General features: G+C 35.6%; 1 protein-coding gene and 1 long non-coding RNA gene across 2 annotated transcripts in view; one reads left to right on the top strand and one right to left on the bottom strand.

The window, feature by feature from the left end:
* OTOGL (otogelin like) overlaps positions 1-18,904 on the top strand; it is a 134,715-nt gene that overhangs the window by 54,066 nt on the left and 61,745 nt on the right. Inside the window, exons 23-27 of the mRNA XM_072973333.1 lie at positions 1,086-1,138; positions 2,728-2,890; positions 6,907-7,014; positions 7,767-7,905; positions 17,902-18,036. Coding sequence (XP_072829434.1) covers positions 1,086-1,138; positions 2,728-2,890; positions 6,907-7,014; positions 7,767-7,905; positions 17,902-18,036 — 598 coding nt within the window. The remainder of the gene's footprint in view (positions 1-1,085; positions 1,139-2,727; positions 2,891-6,906; positions 7,015-7,766; positions 7,906-17,901; positions 18,037-18,904) is intronic.
* LOC140700235 (uncharacterized) lies at positions 12,667-18,724 on the bottom strand. The gene is made up of 2 exons (XR_012078587.1): positions 18,588-18,724; positions 12,667-13,383 (listed from the first exon to the last, which is right to left on the bottom strand). It is a non-coding gene; the product is annotated as an uncharacterized lncRNA (long non-coding RNA).

The following is an 18,904-nucleotide window of genomic DNA, read 5'->3' as shown; positions in this document are numbered from 1 at the left end:
TCATTTTCCATTTCTTTCCAAAAGCCTCTGTCCCAGGATAAGTCTGATGTGAAAGCGCTGATCTGTGACCTGGGCTCTGTCTGTCTCAGTCCTTCCTGCTGCTCACGGTGTGAGTGAATCACATTTCTAAGTGTCATCCTAATGTCATGTCTTCGCATGACACGGCCCTTCTCTGCTAGTCAGCTTCTTCATCTGGGCTCAAATATAGAAAACACCACCTAGTCCAGAGCTGGAGGAGAACCTGGTTACGTTGGCGTTGCTGAGACCTGGTGTGTTTTTCCTTCTCATGATGTATTCTTAAGGGATTTCCAAGATGCATTTGCCTGTATTTGGTTTTTGCCTTATTAAACTGGAGACTTAAGCTGCAAGACGTGACCACTCTGTTTTCAACACTGCTGCCAGAATGACTTTTCTAAGAGTTCAAACCAACCGTATCACTTTTCACTTCAGTGACTCACTTTAGGGATAAAGTCTTGGCATCTTAATAGGAGCTGGCCTTTGACTCTTCGCCATCTGCATCTCCTGTCACTTCCCACGTGGCACTTTGTTGCGTAGAAAGCTGTTCTGCCCCTACGTGGCTTTGAACTACATCCCCACTGAGTGTGACAGCCTTCCTACCTTATCTGTATCAAACCTCCATCCCTTCTTCAAAATTTTCCAGACCTTATCTTCTTTGACAGCCCTTGATGTCAACTGTGAATAGATTTTTAAACATTTTTCTGTGTTTTACTTCTATATCTTCAATTTCTATGTTGCGTGTCACACTAGGTAAATTATTTATTTGTATGTCTTTCTCTCCTGCTAGAATATATATACGTATTTGGGTCAAAACTATGAAGTTTGGTCTCTGAGGTCCCCATGCCTACCACAGTGCCCCACACATAGGTGTTTGATAAAAATGTGTTGAACTGAAATAGCTGTCTTCAAATCGGACCTAAACCAGTAACTTATTTGTAAGTAATTCTGTGGGAAAAACAATATTTGTATATATAATTAGTCAATTCTTGCATGTTATATTGTTTTTGAAGTATAGAAAAAAACCTGAGATTTGGGTCATGAATTAACTCTTTGTTTAATTCTACTAGCCAGTGTTCAAATGGGACTGTGAAATGTGATGAATTAGCAACGCCCTCTACTGGTAAGATCTAGATAGATGCTTTCCTTAAAGAGTATGTGGCTAAAAGTTATTAATCTTGCATCTGCCCCTACTCTTAGGGCAGAAGTTGTTAATCCATCACAACTGCCCTTGCCAATGTGCATGAATACAGCCTTGGGAATGTTTCTCAACATGGTACTGTGGTACTTCCTAGCTTTTTTCACATGCGGAATTACAACATTTGTAGGACAATGTGGGGTAAGCCTTCCAAGGCTGCATAGGGGCAGAGCTGATCAACCCAGGGATGCTATCTCGATGCCACCTACCCCACCACCCGCCCAGGTGCCCCAGTGGCTTTAGGGATATGTATCCAGGCACCTGTTGGAACTCACTTGTGCAGCAGCAGTCGGGAGACCCTACTCCAGACCAGCACTTCTCAGATTCTAATGTGCACCTCGTCACCCGGGGATCAGCGCTGAGGCCTGAGACGTGTCTGTTGACGGCCAAAGTAATGCTCATGCCACTGGTTCCTGGGCTACGTTATGGGGAGCCAGGCTTTCAGACAAGCAGCCGTCAATTAAAAATGGTGTGTAAACTGATATCAACTGCTGTCTCTCATGAGACTATCACTGTACGGCTGCATATCATTCCTGAAGATCCTATACATTAAAGACTCCTTTATGTTCTTTATTTTCACCACACAAAAAGCCTCCAGTGTTTAGTCACTGTAGGGAAATTCTAGGCAAATAATAAAACTACCTTCTGTTTACTGGACAGGAAGAGTGTAGGCTGGTAAAACAAATTGTTAGCTATTGCTCTGTTATTTATTTGCAAAGTTATATATATATTTTATGAATAAGTTCTGAATTATGTGCCCTGGACTTACTTTGTGAGGATTCAGGCTGCCCAGGCCTTCTTTTCAGCGTTATGTGCATGGCCCCCACACCTGTTTGGTAGTCCCTGGGTCCTCCCTGCCTCACCCCATTTGCTTCAGGGTGGCTCAAAATTGGAGAAAAGGAAGCCCAGGTGGCCAGACTTCTCACAGAGGAATCTGCAAGATTCCTTTTGGCCCCAGATGAGGGGTGTTATTTAATCCCTCTGACTCTAAAAGCTTTCTGGAGCAATATGTAGCCCCTTCCTTGCCCATCATTATGTTCATTTCTGCACATCTACATTATAGTGAGGATTGATGTAAATAATGACTCAGAGGTGAAGCAAGAGCCAAATTATATTGTGTGTTTGTTGTAGGTGCGTAGCTTTGTAGAAGTTTAAATATACTGTACTGTCAGTCCTCAAAAATTGATGAGGTATGTGTGCATTAACCAAAATACCCTGTTTCTTGACCTCAGAAAATTACATACTAGTTGTTTAGTTATTGGCTTATGGAAGGCAGCTAAGTTTTTCAAACTTGAAATAGATTTTGAAAATTTAGGTGATTAAAGGAAATCTGGCTAGGGAATGTCTGTAAGCTCGTGAACCGGATATCACAGAGTAGGGTCAGTTATTACTGGTAAAATTCACTGTATTCTATGATGAATTCTGTTTTGATGACAAATGCATGTCAATATGATTAGGTGTGTATGGAGTAAATACAAAGTTAAAGGTAATTTATCTGTGCCTTGTCCCTGAAGTTCACATCTGCCCCGAGGGAAAACAGTATTTCGACTGCAGGTTTCCTGACCCTGAATTACCAGCTGGTGGTGTAAATTGTGAAACTACCTGTGCAAACCTGGCTATGAACTTCACTTGTGCCCCTTCATCACCCTGCATAAGTGGCTGTGTTTGTGCTCCAGGGTAAGCCTCTCTCTGCTGATGATACTGAACGTTCAGGATTTGACAGAAAACACAAAGCACTTAAAAACATTATTTACAGCAATAGCTACAATTGTTGTTCTGCCTGGTGGTTGACATTAAGTTGGTGACTAGAGGACTATTGTAATTTTTTTTTCTATGCTCATGTCATACATCACATATATTATATGTCAGATACTACATATCGCATGTCACATGTGATTAAATAATGTCACAATATGTTATGTATACAAAATAATTAAAGTAATACAGTGAGTTGAGGAGGGAAGTCACTTCAGGATGGTCTTGGCATTTACCCCCTGAATCAGCTGCAGTTTGGGAAAGTAACAGTGAGCCACTCTTCATTCAAAGCATTTGAAGTGCATGTCTTTGTATATTCTGTTGTGCTGTCACTGTTGCTGATGTTAAGTTATATTACTGGTGCCAGCTGCTTTATCTGATGGATATTACAGAAAATGGTGTGTTGAGGCTACTTAGGGCAGTGGGTAACAGTAGGAACTCTGGCTTCAGACACACCTAGTTCAAATCCCAGTCCTGCCAATATTAGCTGAGTGATTTTTCTGCAAGTTCCTTTAAAGCTTCAACAAGGCATCATGAGATATGGGGGGTGTGTGTGTACACTCAATAAATATGGGTCACTATTTTATGGATAACTCATTCTTATCTTGGTAAATGTCCTTAGTAGCAGGAGTACCTAGTACATGCGGAAGGCAATTACAGAATCTGGTGGCTCTCGGCTTCCTTGCAGGCACACATAGAACCTGGCCTCCCTGCCCTCCCCTCTTCCAGTAATGAATAGCGGCAGTGCACAGCGGGAGGGCCACCCAAGGCAAACAGGTCACCCATTCTTCCTCGATGAACATATTCACACAAAATGACTCCTGGGCTCAATTCATATAAACCAGGAGCAAAGAAGAGAGAGGTTTTGTGGTCTGTTTCCCAGGAGAGTCACGTTTGTCTAAATGGTCCCCGTCTGGAGTAGGTTGACGAGCCAAGTAACTTGGGACGGTCTCCATCTCTTTAGAAAGGAAGGACAGAGAAGGAGGGTGAAAGAACAAGGCCTTGCATGGGAAAATAAAGGCAGGTAGAAATCAGGCTGTGGAGCAGATGAGCAAGGAAGATATTTTAGTAAAAGGGACAAGGGAAATAAAAGCTTTATTATGGTAAAATAATGCAACCTACAACATTGCTTGATTAATTTGATTTGATTGTGACTCAGATGCACGACTGATTAGATCAAGCTGCATCCAAATTCTGTTTCATGCTTGTAGTTGATGCTACTATTTTAAAAAAAATACATATTTGCTGTCATCTTTGACTTTTAGTTCACCAGTGATTTCTTAATTTACTGGTCAAAAATCAGTATAAAAACTCAAAGTAATTTTCTCTTACCTTTTCTTATTTTATTGAAATAAGTATAGTTGGAAATTGACTAACAGGCCTCTGACTGATTTGGAAATAATTTTGTTACGCAGAAATTTCTATTAAAAAAGTTGTTTTATGGTACTCTGATTTGGATTGTCTTCCACATGGCTTCAGCTGGTTTATTTTTATTTTATGACAATAGCCTAGTATCCCTTGTTTTCCTGGGGCTCCTCGCATTGCCAGCAGTTCCTTGAGTATAAATGGACCACATGCCTTAGTTTAGAAATCATTGTGGATTCAAGAAATGGAAAGTAATATCGTGGAAAAGTCATGCAGAAATGGGTTCAAATACTGGACCTCTTTCTTATTAGCTAAAGTACCTTGGGACAAATTACTTAACCAGTTGGAGTCTCAACTTCCTGTTTAAAATGGGTGTAATGATATCTACTTCAGAGATGGTTGAGCATCTGCAGCACACCAGTCACGTGGTAGGTGCTCAGTAAATGTTTACTACTCACCCCGCTTTACAAATCTGCTGAACGAAGACAATTCACAGTGGTTTATAGCTTTCTTCTTCCTTCTTCCAGTTTTGACTAGTTATGAAAAACTCACCAATCATTAGCATAACCATTTAAAACCACTATTTTGGCTGGTTATGTAAGAATTATGGTTATAACTTTCAATGGTGTATAATCTGCAAAAATACTGAATCACTGTGCTGTACACCTGAAGCTAATTTATTATACATCAACTATATTTCAGTTAAAAAATCTTAAATGTGAGTAATATTAAAAAATAACAGAAATGAGAATTGTAAAAAGAATTGTGGTTCATTTAGGTGGGGCATCTCTTATTGAAACAATTAGACATTCAGCATTTGTAAAGCACCTAACGTTTAAGACATTGTGTTAAGCTAAAGGGATAATGTTACTAAAATACACATATAAAGTAACAATAGAATCTACCTTATGGAATTGTCACTAGGATTAGATGAGTCAATGATGTATTTACAGTGGCTGGGCCATAGTAAACACTCAAAAACTCTAGTTTTTGTTGTGTTAATTTGCTCTGTTAAGTCACGTAGTGAAGTACTTGCAGTTCATCGTGATGAACCCACCAATAAAGGTGTGTACAAATTACTATATATAGGGAGTGGCACATAAAAAGATTGCACTGAAGGGATTGCAGTAAATTGAGTTTTAAGTGATGAGAAAAAGTCTTTCAGTTTTCCAGGCAGAAGAGAGATGCAATACTCATGGAAAGTGACTAGAAGTTTAAGAAGGTTGAGGGGAGAATGTATGGACTGTAGGGTACTGTTAGTTGAAAGAAAGAAACCTAATGAGATGATGCAATAACCTATTGTATAGATAGGTTCATTTCTTCACCTTTACTCAACAACTGAGTATCTGCTATGTACCAGGCATTGGAACATAGCCATTGACAAGATCTTCATGGTCTTCTGGAGTAGAACTTAAAAGCAAGTGGACAACATATACACTGAATAAGGAATTACTGTACTGTGTCAGATGAGCTATGAGTGGCGAAGCAGAGCACTAAAGGAACCTGTGTGATTATTTCTGTTTGAGAGAATAGGCAGGAATTCAGGATTCCTCACTTCTGTGTTAATTTTGATAATGTTGAACTATAACATTTTAAAGCAAATTCAGAGAAAAACTTTAAGTATTTTATCTATTTTTACTGCTGGTTTTGAGTCTTACTATTACTATTGTGCTATTATTATTTATTATTCTAATTTATGTTATTATCATATTATAGTTATATTATATATTTAAATTATATGTATTATTTATTAGTGTTTTATTATTATGAAAGCTATTTTTGAGAAAAGATTTTAAGAATATTGAAAAATATATGTATATATTTTATATTAAGAGTATTGAAATAAATTTTATGTATAATATGTATTTAATCTTCATTTTGAAATATTTTGATAACACACCAAAACTGATTTTTCCTTGAGGTTACGAGTAATAATTTTATTTTTTATATTCATAGATATTTTAAGATACTTTCTAATGAGGTAGCCTTTCAAGAAGGGAATAACGCTTTGAAGAAAACCAATACTCAAAACTTGATATGTTAATAATGAAGAAGGTGAAACGCTTGATGTAATTTCTTATTCAAGACACATTTAAACTAAACTCTCATCATTTTCAATTTAAGCACTCATAAAAGAAGCTTTTGATTACTCTCTCTATCCTGTAGTTGAAAATTTTATCCAGCTTATGAGTCACTATTTCATCAAAAATTTCTTGACTCACAGGCTCTTAAATATCAAATATTGAAGAGAGGGAACCTCACTGCCTTTTTAATTGCTTTTTCAGAATAGCTTTCTTTACCCAGAAATTTAGACTTCGTCTCCTTTTTATTGTACTTGTATTTGTTGTATTTGTAAGTGATAAAAAAGAATATAGTTATTACTGTTATGTGCAAGATACTTTGTGGAAAAATAGAGGAGAAAGACTGGACTCAGTGCCTCCATAGGTCAGACAGAGTATGCTTATGATTGTTGTAATAAATATAAATGGTTTTGAATATAACAAGATTACTGATTTTTTAAAACCTGAAATTAGTAGTTTATATTAAATAGCATTTACTTCTTCATTTGGAAGAATGGCAGAGCACAAAGGCAAGTGTTACGTTCCTGAAAGCTGTCCGTGTATCTGGAAAGACTGGGAATACCTCTCAGGAGAAGTGATTGCTACACCATGTTATACCTGGTAATGAGATCCATTTATTTCACAGTTTTCCTAAGCAGTTGTATCAGTTTCAGTCATCTCTTATTTACTTAATGTGCCTGACTTCAGCAAAAAGCAAACCAAGTCTGAGTGAATAAGACTTTAAAGGCTTTCAGGAGTTTGTGGGCAGCTACTGCCCACAGGGGATCATACCATTATTTTTATGCCTTTTTGTTCAGCCAAGAAGAAAAGAATGAAATACGGCCATTTAAAAACTTAACGGAAGAAATACCTCAAGTTTATAGAAAGTGATAAATGTTTCAAAGAGAAGGTCACATTTGATGCAAAGTTTTCTGTTTGGAAATGAGCCAAAAGAATACCATAAAATAAAATTAAAGTATAATTTCCTTGAAACGTGGGTGAAAATTCTAAGCTTATGAACCATGTCATGTCTGTTTACATGGACTGGAGTAGAGGCAATGACATTTTGGTCTTTTGGCAACCAGCAGGTTCATGTTCAGGTTTTCATTCCATCATCAGTTTTCAGTATGACCCAGGCACAATTTTTAGTTTTGGTTGTGATGTCTAATAATTTATTTAAACAAAGTGGTAAATATATGCTTAATCTATCACTGTAATAAATATTATTAGAACCAATTGGCCATGTTTATTAGGGCTATTGGCTCAGTGAATGCTCTTGAATACAAACCTTCCAATATTTATGACACTTGAAAAATACTAATTAGAGCCAAGTTTCTTAGAAAGGTAACAGCGTTTGTATTATTTTCTAACAGTGTTTGTCGACGAGGAATGTTCAATTGCACATACTATCCGTGCCCAGCAATGTGTACAGTGTATGGGGACCGGCATTATCATTCTTTTGATGGACTGGAATATGATTTTATCAGTGATTGCCAGGTATTTTTGATAAAGGTATGTCTCAATTACTTACTTGCATATATAATTATATAACGATAATGTAAAAAACAAGTATGGTGGACCAAGCATATCAAATCCATGTATCATTAATAAAGCCTTTAAAAGTTATAGTGATTTTGAACTAATTTCCTTGACCCATTTTAAAGTTTTGTTATTTATAAATGATGGGCTAATTCTTAAACTTTCTGTGCCTCTGTTTTCTCATTTGTGAAATGAGAAAAATAACTGTATCTGTCTCCTGGGGTAGTTCTTAGGAATAAACGAGATAAATATAAGCAAAACTGTCAGATAGCACTTTGATATTAAGTAACTGCTCAACAAATGTCAACCATTTTTATGTTTATTGGCTTAGTTTAGTGAATACAAATGTAAGACATTAAATCATGTATTGGACCCTGTACTGTTTATGGTTGTAGCAGACAGTAAGACATTATTCTCAATTCCACACCTGCTATTTTGATGGTATACTCTGGAAAACTCTAGACTTGTATATCTGATAAAAATCCTTAAATTTCCCATATCTTTTTTTCTTTTTTTTTTTACATTTTTATTGATTCATAATCATTTTACAGTGTTGTGTCAAATTCCAGTTTTGACACACCCATATCTTTAATATATTTGGACTTCCTGTATACCTAAACTTTATTTAGACATCATTGATCCCAGAATTAAATTTCTAAATGAAAAATGTAAGTGTCAGGAAGAAGTTGCTCAAGAATAAGCAAAATAACCTCTTTTCCTCTGGCTAGGTAACCTGTGATTATCTTGAATGCGTGGTTGTCTTTTTTTCTTCTGCGTAAGGCTTTTTATGTTATTCCAGGTTTGTGTATGATCCTGTTCTTCAAGCATATGTCAAGAGAGTAGGCACACTCCCACATTGTATTAATTCTGTCAAAAAAAAAAAATGAACAGTAAAATCCAAAGCCTTCCAAATTGAAACAAAGCTCTTGCTTATGTTTCAAGAGAAATCACTGAATTTCCCTTTCAGTGCTACTCTTAGCCTTCTTTATGAACAATTTGAAGTTTCTTTAAGAATAAGTCCCTGGGAATGGATTTGGCAGTCAGATAATTATAGAAGATGACAAGTTGCCTATACGGGGTGTGTGTGTGTGTGTTGTTTTGATAATGTTTGGAGCATAGGAAAGGCACAGTGGTGCATATACATTCTGTGAGTACTTGTCCTAATGAGCCTTACTTAGCAAACAAATTTACATTAGAACTTTTTCATCCTTTGAAGTTTAGGTCGCAAATTGATAAGCTTGGAAAAGTAAATAACAGTTGAGAGATTTGAATACATGAACTGACACCTTTTTCTCAAAATCTATCAGACTGATTTTGTACCAAACCCTTTCTTCCCTTGATATTTAGCTGCCTCTTACACTCCTTTGAGTTCTCTCTTCCTTTGACTTTTAGGGTATTATGCTTTTTGAGCCCTTTAGTGTCTCTTCTAATTTCTCCTTTGTCTCTTTGTTGCCTTTTCTGTTTGCCTAAGTCCCAGACCATAGATGACTGAGTTGGCTCCTTCAGGGCAAGGATCGAATCTTAGTCACTATTGTTTCACCAGTGCGGAGCACTGTGCTGGGAATATGGTTGTTCATTGAGTATTGAGTGAACTGCTCGTCTGCTCTTGGCTCTTTGCTCTTTTCTCCTTCTGCTTCATGTGTTCATCCACCTCTACAATCTTAACCACGTCTACAGGCTGATGAGTTCCAAACTGACATAAACAGCTGTGACCTTCAATTTCTAGGCTTTCTGACTCAACTTCATCCCTACAATAATACATTTTTTTTTCATTCTGTTAATCTTTCTAAAACTCCCATTGCGATCATGTCATTGCTTTTTTTTAAGAACCAAAGTTGACTCCCAATTACCAACCTCCAGAAAGTCAAAATTCCCATGATAGTCTTTCAAAAGTCTCAGTTAGCTCCATTTCTCCTCTTTCTTTTTTCCCAGGGTATTTTCTGTACCTGATTGCCTCTGCTCCCACAGAGTGACTTTTCCAGTTCACATTTATCTGTCCTGTTCTTACATACTATTGTATTTAATAGTCATCATGTCAAAAGTAAGCAACTCATTATATCCTGATTATTTTATATGTGCTCAGCTAGATTGTGTATGATTTTATGCTGTGCTACACTTCTTTTGGGTTCCTTGTAAGGAATAGCACAGTTCTATTATAAGAGCTGAAAAATTACTTGTTCAGTTTTCTAACAGTCTCTATTAGAGGGTAGAAATCACAAGCTTATACTTAATTAATTATCTAATATTCATTATAAATGCATATACATGCCTTCAACCTGAAGTATGTAGAGCAACACTTCTTAAACTTTAGTGGGTGTGCATATGACCTGGAAATCCTGTTAAAATACAGGTTCTGATTTTATGGATTTGAAGCAGGATCTTGGATTCTGCAATTTTTAATAAGGTACCCTGATGTTCCATATCCGTGGTCCACTCTTTGAATAGAGAGGATGTAGAGCACTTCCATCTTTAAAAAATTAATTTAACTATTAAATTTTTTAACCTATTTTTTAAATTCTCTTCTTCCTCTGAAGAGTAAACTTTAAGTCACATCTAGAAAAAAGAAAGTATCATTGACAATATTATATCAAACATGACATGTTCCCATTGGACATATCATCAAGATTAATTAATGATGATTTTTATGGTGCCATTTTAAGTAGCAAAACAAAAATTCTGCCAAACTGTGTTTTCACTTTGTATATGGAAAAATTATTTAGAGTATTTACTAAAGGTATTTAAAACCTTGTCCACACATCGCTGTCTTTGCAAACGTTTTCCAATGTGTGACAGTGGTCTTTGCTCATACATTATCCATTTCATTCATTTAATAAGCAATTCTTAGGGCCTATTAAATGTAAACTGTGTTAACAAAGACTTGACTACTCTGTATTTTAGGCTATATTTCTCCAAGACAATTCAAAATTTTTGAAAACAGATATCATGCCCTCCATTTCTCTTTTCCTCTTCCAGGCATTTTGCGAAATGCTGGGCATTTGGTGAACCCTTAAAAACTACTTATTTGATCTGTATGTCCCACCTGGCTTTTTCTTAACTCCTCATTTCCTTTGCAGAAGAGAAATCATAGTACTTACCACTGTATTTTCAAACATGATTGTGCAGAAAGTAGACTATTTGTCTCAACTCTGATTCCTGAAAGTATATTCTTGTATTTGATGCTGAATGATGGTAGCAGTCAATTTTACTAGTGCTGCAATATAACAGTACCTTTTTATTTAGCAGGCAAGAGCCATTAAGGTTTGGCTTTCAGGCTTCATAACCCTGATTTCCTATCATCACTTTAATTTGGTACTTTATCCTTCAGTAAAAATGAATACATCATGTTCAATCTCAAATTTTAGTAAGATATATCTGCCTGTACATGAGAAGACATGTCTCAGGAAATATTACTCCAACATTTGAATTACTTATTAAATATCTGGGTTAAGAGCCATCGTAAGCATTCTTATGGTAAAAGTAAGAGATAAAGAATAGTAAAAATCTAAATTTTCAAGTTTTAGATTGTATATGCCTTTTTTTTGCCAAAGCAGAATTACCCCTTTTTTTTTTATGTTTCTTTAAAAAGAAAGTGTGTTTACAAAAAATAGTCTTCAAAACTTAACTTTTATTGAATTTAACTGGGTACTTAAAGAAAAGAAAACTGTTAATAATTAATTAGAATTACACTAGTAAATTACTGATTGTATTGTAATGGGAATTTTTACTGAAATTAAAAAAAGAAAAAACTCAGAACTAGGCCCCAACAATGGTTAGGACAATTTAACCAACATATGCTTGATAAGCCAAGAAATATTTTATTTTACCATGGAGCAGGTAATTATTTCATACCAGAAACAAATTAGTGATTTATCAATGCAACCTAATATTCATGATCTTGAAATATTACCATGCAAAATACTAAATTTCTCAACACTTGGATATTTTCTGCTGCAATTTTTTTTTCAGGTTTTTTTTTTTTTTTTGCTTACTCCATCTGCTTCTCTTTTTCATGGCAACCCCCCCCCCCTTTTTCTGAGAGGGGGAAGAATTAGCATTTCCTTTGGGAATGGTAGGATGACTTGCCAGCATGGTTCATTTACTTGCTACTTTTTCAGAGGTAGGAATCACTTCTGTGAAGAGCAAATCTAATTCTTTCTTCTTTGTCAAGCAGCTCTCTTTCCTCTTTGTTTTGATTACAAATTCCAGGCTTTATTTTTGTCATTTGTAACATACTTTTATCTGGTGAAACTTACCATTTATTTCTTTGGGCCCTGTGAAGGATCTAGCAATCCAATTAATAAGAACTTCCCTTTTATTGGCCAGTTGGACTTCTAAAAATTGATACTTACTCAGTGTTATCTTAAAAGTATAATGTTACTTGACTCTGACCTTTGAAGAGATATTAAAGGTTTTCTTTTGTTTTTAATCTTTGGATTGTGGAGTTTTAAATGTAGTTTAGTTTTAGTGAACACTCCCCCGTCTTTGTTGATGTTTGTCAAACTTAAAAAATTCAGGTTCTCTGATATTTTATTCATTTTGGAGGCTGTTTATGCTGTACTGTAAATAGCACATGGAATACAACACATTATTTTTTAAGTATGTTGAAGCAAATCTAGGACAAAGTTCATAATTGTATTTCCAGAGGTAAGACTTTTTTAAGAGTAAAAAGAGTTGAGAAACCAAACAGGACCTTAACCTGTGCTATAAACTCAAAGAAAGAGAAAACACTTGATGTTTTAAGCAAAAATGGGAAATTTTAATATTCCAAATCCCAGGTTTCAGAGCCAAATTCTACTTCCATTATCTATGAGAAACCCCAGTCACTGCTAGATTTCTCCTGTAATTTGTTCTAGATTAGGTTTTTCAGCATTCTGCTTAATGCTATCTCAAATGTTCTTTGTTCTTCTTAAGTCTTTGAAAATCTTCTAATTTCATTGCTCTCAAATTTCTATGCCCTGCATCATTTTTCACATCAATATTTCTTGTGTGATTTATTTGTGTCCGGCCCTGTCCTGAGAGGTGGAGGCATAGTGATGTGCAAACATAGATGTGGGTCTTGCCTCTGACATTCAGGCTGGTGAGGGAGAGTGATTAATCACCTATCACAAAGTTCATGTAAAATTGCAACTGTAAAAGTCAGTGGTGACCTATACAAAATCCAATTAAAACTTCTTACTGTTATTCTTCTTTTTTTGGAAGTAGTTCTTGCTTTGTCTTCTCTGAGGTAATTCTGCTGTTTTTGCTGGTCTTTGTCTCTGATCAGTCCTTAGTCTCCTCCGGTGGCTTCTTTCTCCAAGAATTTCTTAAAGCATTGGGTCTCACAAGTTCCATATTTTCATGAATGTCTCCTCTTAGTCACTCATGATCTCATAATACCTCGAAGGATAGACCCTGTTTGTGTGTATGTTTGTATGTGTGTGTATTTATTTATCCGTCCATCCATTCATCTATCTATCCACAGGAAATGAAAACAGAAAGGAAAGGAAGTTAAGGGAAATCATCTTAGGCAAAGATAAAGCTCTAGATAGAACTAGATAGAGCTATCTCTGTCAAATAAGTAAAATGCAAGCTAAGTGGCATGGTAATCATACAGTGGTGTGGCATTTCAGCAAAATAAAAAGTAAATAAACAGGGAAAGAAAGAACTAAACTGTAAAAATTAGATAAAAGTTTCACTCTGAATAAAATTTATTCCCACTGGAATGAAAATATTTTCTGCCTTCTAGAAGTTGTGAAACAGATGATAGAATTAATTAAATAAGAATCTGAGTGTATGTTAAGGGAATATAAGTGAATGAAAAAAGAAATGGCAGAATTAAGGAACAAACTGAAGCCTAAGTTGAGATATAAGTATTTCTTTTGAAAAATGGTACGTATACTACCTTTCATTTACCTTACCTTCCTTTGGTCAACCTAAGGGTGACTGAAAAAAATCATTCCTCCTTAAAAAAAACTTTTGATATTTTTGACGAACTTCCTGTTTAGCAACTCTGATTGCCTGTACGTCTTTTTTTTCTAGCTTAGTCCCATAGAAGAAAAACTACTTTAAAAGTACCTTAAAGTTTTAGACTCAAGGGATGGGCAGCCGATTAAATTTTTTTTTTCCAAATAGGAATCATTTACATGTATTAACTATCTTTGAGCCAATAATCTTTATTCCCTAAAATGAGATTCTTAATGTGGTTTGTCTTCTGGATGCAGTTTTTACTTCCATTTTTTGTATGACAAACATCCTGAAGACCAAGGAATGAAACACAGAAAGACAACAACTTGGACCTTTATTGATATTTAGAATAATATATTTTGTCTACTTATGGTGGAAATGTTCACCCCGAATCAGTTCCTTATAGTTTTAGAAACATTTACATATCAGGAAAATCAGAAATATTTAAAATTAAGTTAAACTATATAATAAAATCTAAAGAAAATTGACCTCCGATTCTGATACATTAACATTGTCAAAGTTAAAATGGAAATAAAACTTATATTAATTTTATTTAATTTTTAAAATTCTGTGAGCGAAACTTTGTAGAAAGCTCTGGCATATTTTTAAAATTTATTTCAATAGGAAAATGAAAATCATGGAGTTTATTGAATTAATTCTTTAATGTTCTTTCAATAAATTAGTGTTTAATTTTCTACTTTATCCATGTAAGCTAACCCTTAAACATTGTATCCTTGTTGGAAAAATTAGGCAAGATATTTGTTATATTTTTTCCATAAGATTCATCCCCCTTATTAATCTTAGATATTAAGATTCAGTATGTAATTTGCATTGTAATAGTTTACCTACATTGGTAATAGACCCCATGTATTAAAATTTTCTAAAGCATTTCAATAGAACATTAATATAGGTTTTCCAGTGTTTTCTTTCTTTCTCTCTTTCTTTCTCTCTCTGTCCCTTTCTTTCTTTCTTTCTTTCCTTCTTTCTCTCATATTTAAGTCTACACTCTATGCCTCTATGTTGGGAGCTGTTAAACATACTGATATTAAGATATTAGCTGTGCCCTCAATTTTTTTACATCTGGGGGAGTTGTTAATAAATAAGAAGCTTTATGAAAGCTCTCTTGTGGGAATGTAACTGATTTTGACTAGAGAAGCAGTAAATAGACATGTTTCATGGAAGGGAGGCATTGGTCCTGGAGTATTTCACCCCATTATAACTAACTTCTTTCAAGTAGAAGAACTTGTCAGTGAAGCACCTCAGGGTGGTCTTCCTTCTCAGTGACATTCTGGGCAAATGCTGGCTATTTCAGGGAGCCAACAGTAGGGGATGCTGTAAAATTTTGCTTGCAAAACCATAAAGGAAATAAATATCCCAAAGAAATCCTGGGACAGGACAAAGATGTCACAAAGATGACAACTGAAAAGTGGCGTTGTCTCCCAGGCAGCAGGAGTTCATGGATGTCCTGATGTCCTTCATGCAGCTGGAGTGATCTCTGTCTGAATGCTCTATTCTCCGCTTACTCAGGCTTGTTTTGGAACTCTGTGTTCTGTATCTTTTCTCTGTTTTTGCTTCAGTTCAGTCATTCTTTGCTTCCTCATACTTTAAGCTAACTCGCCTTTGTGGCCCCCACTCAACCTTCTATCCTCCCTATGTCTATTTACCTTCAGATCTTACTATAATACTTTTTTTTAACCAATATTTTCTGGTTCAAATGTGAGAGATAATCTAATTGGCTAGAGTTGTCTTTTTTCCCCCTACCTGCATTCAAGTCCCTTGGCTTTCGAAGAATGTACTGCTTTGGGTCCATTCAGCTGTGGAACATAAACTATGGCTGCCAGAGGCTACTGTAGCAGGGACTTTCTGTGGGGTAGTTACCCTTGCAAGGGGCTGGGGCCATGACAAGTCATAGACTGATACATTGAGTAAAATAACACACTTCCTTGAGAGGTGCTGACATTTCATGTTTTGGAATCACTTGGGAGAGAGAATATTCTGTATCAGTGTTTTTAGTACTTGAGCTTAAAGGGTTTGAGGAATCCATGTGGCACATGGCCATTGACCTTTTTCCTTTAGCTTTATAATCATTAGTTACTGTGTTGCTTAGCAACTCTAGCATTATCTCCAAACCTGATATTAAATTGAAATACATTAGGAATGGAAATTGGAGAAACCTGACTCTTAGGAATTGATATTGTTTCAAGTTGCTGTCAGCATAACATGATATTACCAGGCAGGCCATACAATATAGAATATGTCTTGGCATTTCTGAGTTAATATAAAGAATAAAGCTAACATTGAGGCACTTTAATTAATAGTAATATAAATGTAATGGCAATAGAAATGCTTTCAGCCAGCTTTTTACATCCCTAAATCTAAATAACTCTTCCCAAGAGGAAGACCAAAACAGAACCCTGAATTATGTGTTTTTTTCTTCTTTGAAAATTGTTCGTAAAGGCAGGAAAGTGTGGCATTATTTTTTTGAGTAGTATAATGCCATAATCATCTTAATGACCCTTATTATTCTCCTTTTCAAAATTTAGGCAATGCTTTGCACAAGAATTGTTTAATAAGAAGCAAAAGCTCTCGGTTCCTATGAAGTAAGGAAAATTGGGTCACAGAGGGACACATTAATTACTCTGTCAACAGCATTCACTGAAAACCCATCCTCTAGGCACTATGCTATAGTAACTACTAATAAGACAGGAAGAATTTGGCCAAAGCAAGAAATATATATTGAGCTAGTGTTCATATTGTTGGTGATATAAAAAACTAAGTACAGAGAATTTACATCAAGACCTATTTGATTTCCAAACATTTTAAAGGCTTTTCTCACTTTGAAAATAAACACTGACCCACATGTGTAAAAATAAAAAGAATTCAGGAAATGTGTGTGAGCCTTTGAAAACTGGAATTTGAGTCCAAAGAAAGTTGTCACTTTCCTTCTGATGAAACACCCACCTTCCATAAGTTAGTGGAGGACTCGTAAAGCAGTGTGGCTTTAACTTCCGTGTGGGATAAGAGCCACTTCAAGACTTTGATGAAAACCATGGGCTTTCTTCCAAGAAAAATGCAGATACTCAAAAACAACATTTTACGGAGAACTTCCAGGGTCTATAGAAGTATTGAAACCCATCTATAAAACTGGGATACAAATGAGAAACCCTGACTCAAGAGCGAGTTCTTAGCGGATGAAGAGGGGGTGGCTGAAGGAAGGTGGGGTTGAGGTGACAGATGAGCAGGCTCCAATTAGAGTGTGGGACTAAATAATATTTTCTGAAACTAAGGATTTCCTATAACCTACAACTGATTTTTCTCCTCAACCATCACTAGACCCTTCCTAATTTCTCTACAAATGGCATTAAAAAAAGGGTTTTGAACTCTGTCTCTGCCCTTATTTAGCTAAATGACCTTGGACAATCATTTAATCCTTCTTAACCTCTGGTTTTTGATCTGTAAAATGGAGATAATACATAATTCAAGAACTATCATAAGAATTAAATGAGACAATGTAGGTAAAGTTCAAAAGAAACCCTCAAATGATATGCATTGTATTATTTACTAACATGGTACCAAAGTTTTTTATTTATTTCAGTTTTATCTTGAGGCAGATAATTATTTAGCTGGAAAATGATTTAAAATAAAATGAAAGATGTTATCTAAAATGCAAATATTTCTTTTAAAATTCCCCTAAGTGACCTGTCTTGTTGGGTATTTGATGAAAAGAAACTGGTTGATAAATTCGAGCTACCATTATAAAATGGAAAAAAAGCTTTGTTGGAACATTTTAACAGAAGATATTATAGATAAATGTTTAAGGATGGAGTTATCTTGGTATATTTTTACTAAATTCTTCGCATTATTAGATCAAAATGATTTTTATTTTAGAGGTAAGTTGTATTTCAATTTCAACACAATTCATTGTAAATCTTGGCCTTCTTTAAGATTTGTTAACAAAAAAATAGTGTGTGTGTATATATATATATAGCATATATTTGTATTAACATAATATTTTTGACATTTCAGAGTCCAGATGATTCAGATGTATCTGTCATTGCTCAGAACAAGAAATGCTTTGACAATGATATTGTTTGTTCTAAAAGTGTTTTGATTTCAGTTGGGGACACTGAAATTTATCTGAATGATACTCCTTACAAACAGGTTAGTGAATTGGTTCTTTTGAAATCATTTTAACTTGTCCTGAGAATACTGAAAATAAAATAAAAGCAATTTGGGCTACTTTTCTCTGTAAGTGGTTACTAGATTCAGATTTTTTTCTTTGTCATTTTATGTGGCTTCAGTAAATCATACTTCACTTGTCTCTTTTGTTTGTATTTCACTTCTCCACATGACAATTCTCTCCCCTTTTCTTCATTCTCATGGTCATCATTCTGTCCGTAGCCACTGTCACCTGTTACCTGGAGTACTTCTACATCCTCCACACCAGACTCCTGGCTTCCAGTCTTAGTTTCTCCCCTCTGATCCATCCTGCTGCACTGCAGAAACAGTGGTCTTTCTAAAATGGAGATCTAGTCTCCTGTCACTCTAGTGCTTCAAAACTCTCAAGTGCCTGCTCATTGCCCTTCCAAGACCTCACCAGTCTGGCCATTGCCACCCCTCCTGCCACACGTCTCATTACTTTCTGCCCTAAGCCCACATTCCAGAAGCTGGAGATGGTATTGGTTCTTTAAATGCTCTGTTATTTCTCTCACCTTTAGTTCTTCATGACTGCCTGCTCCACGTATTCTTACAAGTCTTATCTTAACTCCTTGAGGGAGCTCTTCCTCATACCCTCAACCTTACTGACAGGATATGCATCATACTTTGGTGACATTACTTGTGTGGTGGTCTTTCTTCTCCATCTGCCTATGAGTTCTGTGAGAATCAAGACCACTGTTGTCTTTGTTCATTCTGGTATCCTTGGAGTTTGAATGAATGAATACGTTTCCTTTACTCATTCAATGATTCATTCATTTATTTATAATATCTAGTTTGTACCAAAATATGTGTTGGCTATTGGGTCTACAAC

The sequence above is a fragment of the Vicugna pacos genome, chromosome 12 (assembly GCF_048564905.1).
Source record: "Vicugna pacos chromosome 12, VicPac4, whole genome shotgun sequence".
Taxonomy (NCBI): Eukaryota; Metazoa; Chordata; class Mammalia; order Artiodactyla; family Camelidae; genus Vicugna; species Vicugna pacos.
Note: the sequence above shows the minus strand (reverse complement) of the source record. Positions and strands in the feature narration are given on the sequence as shown.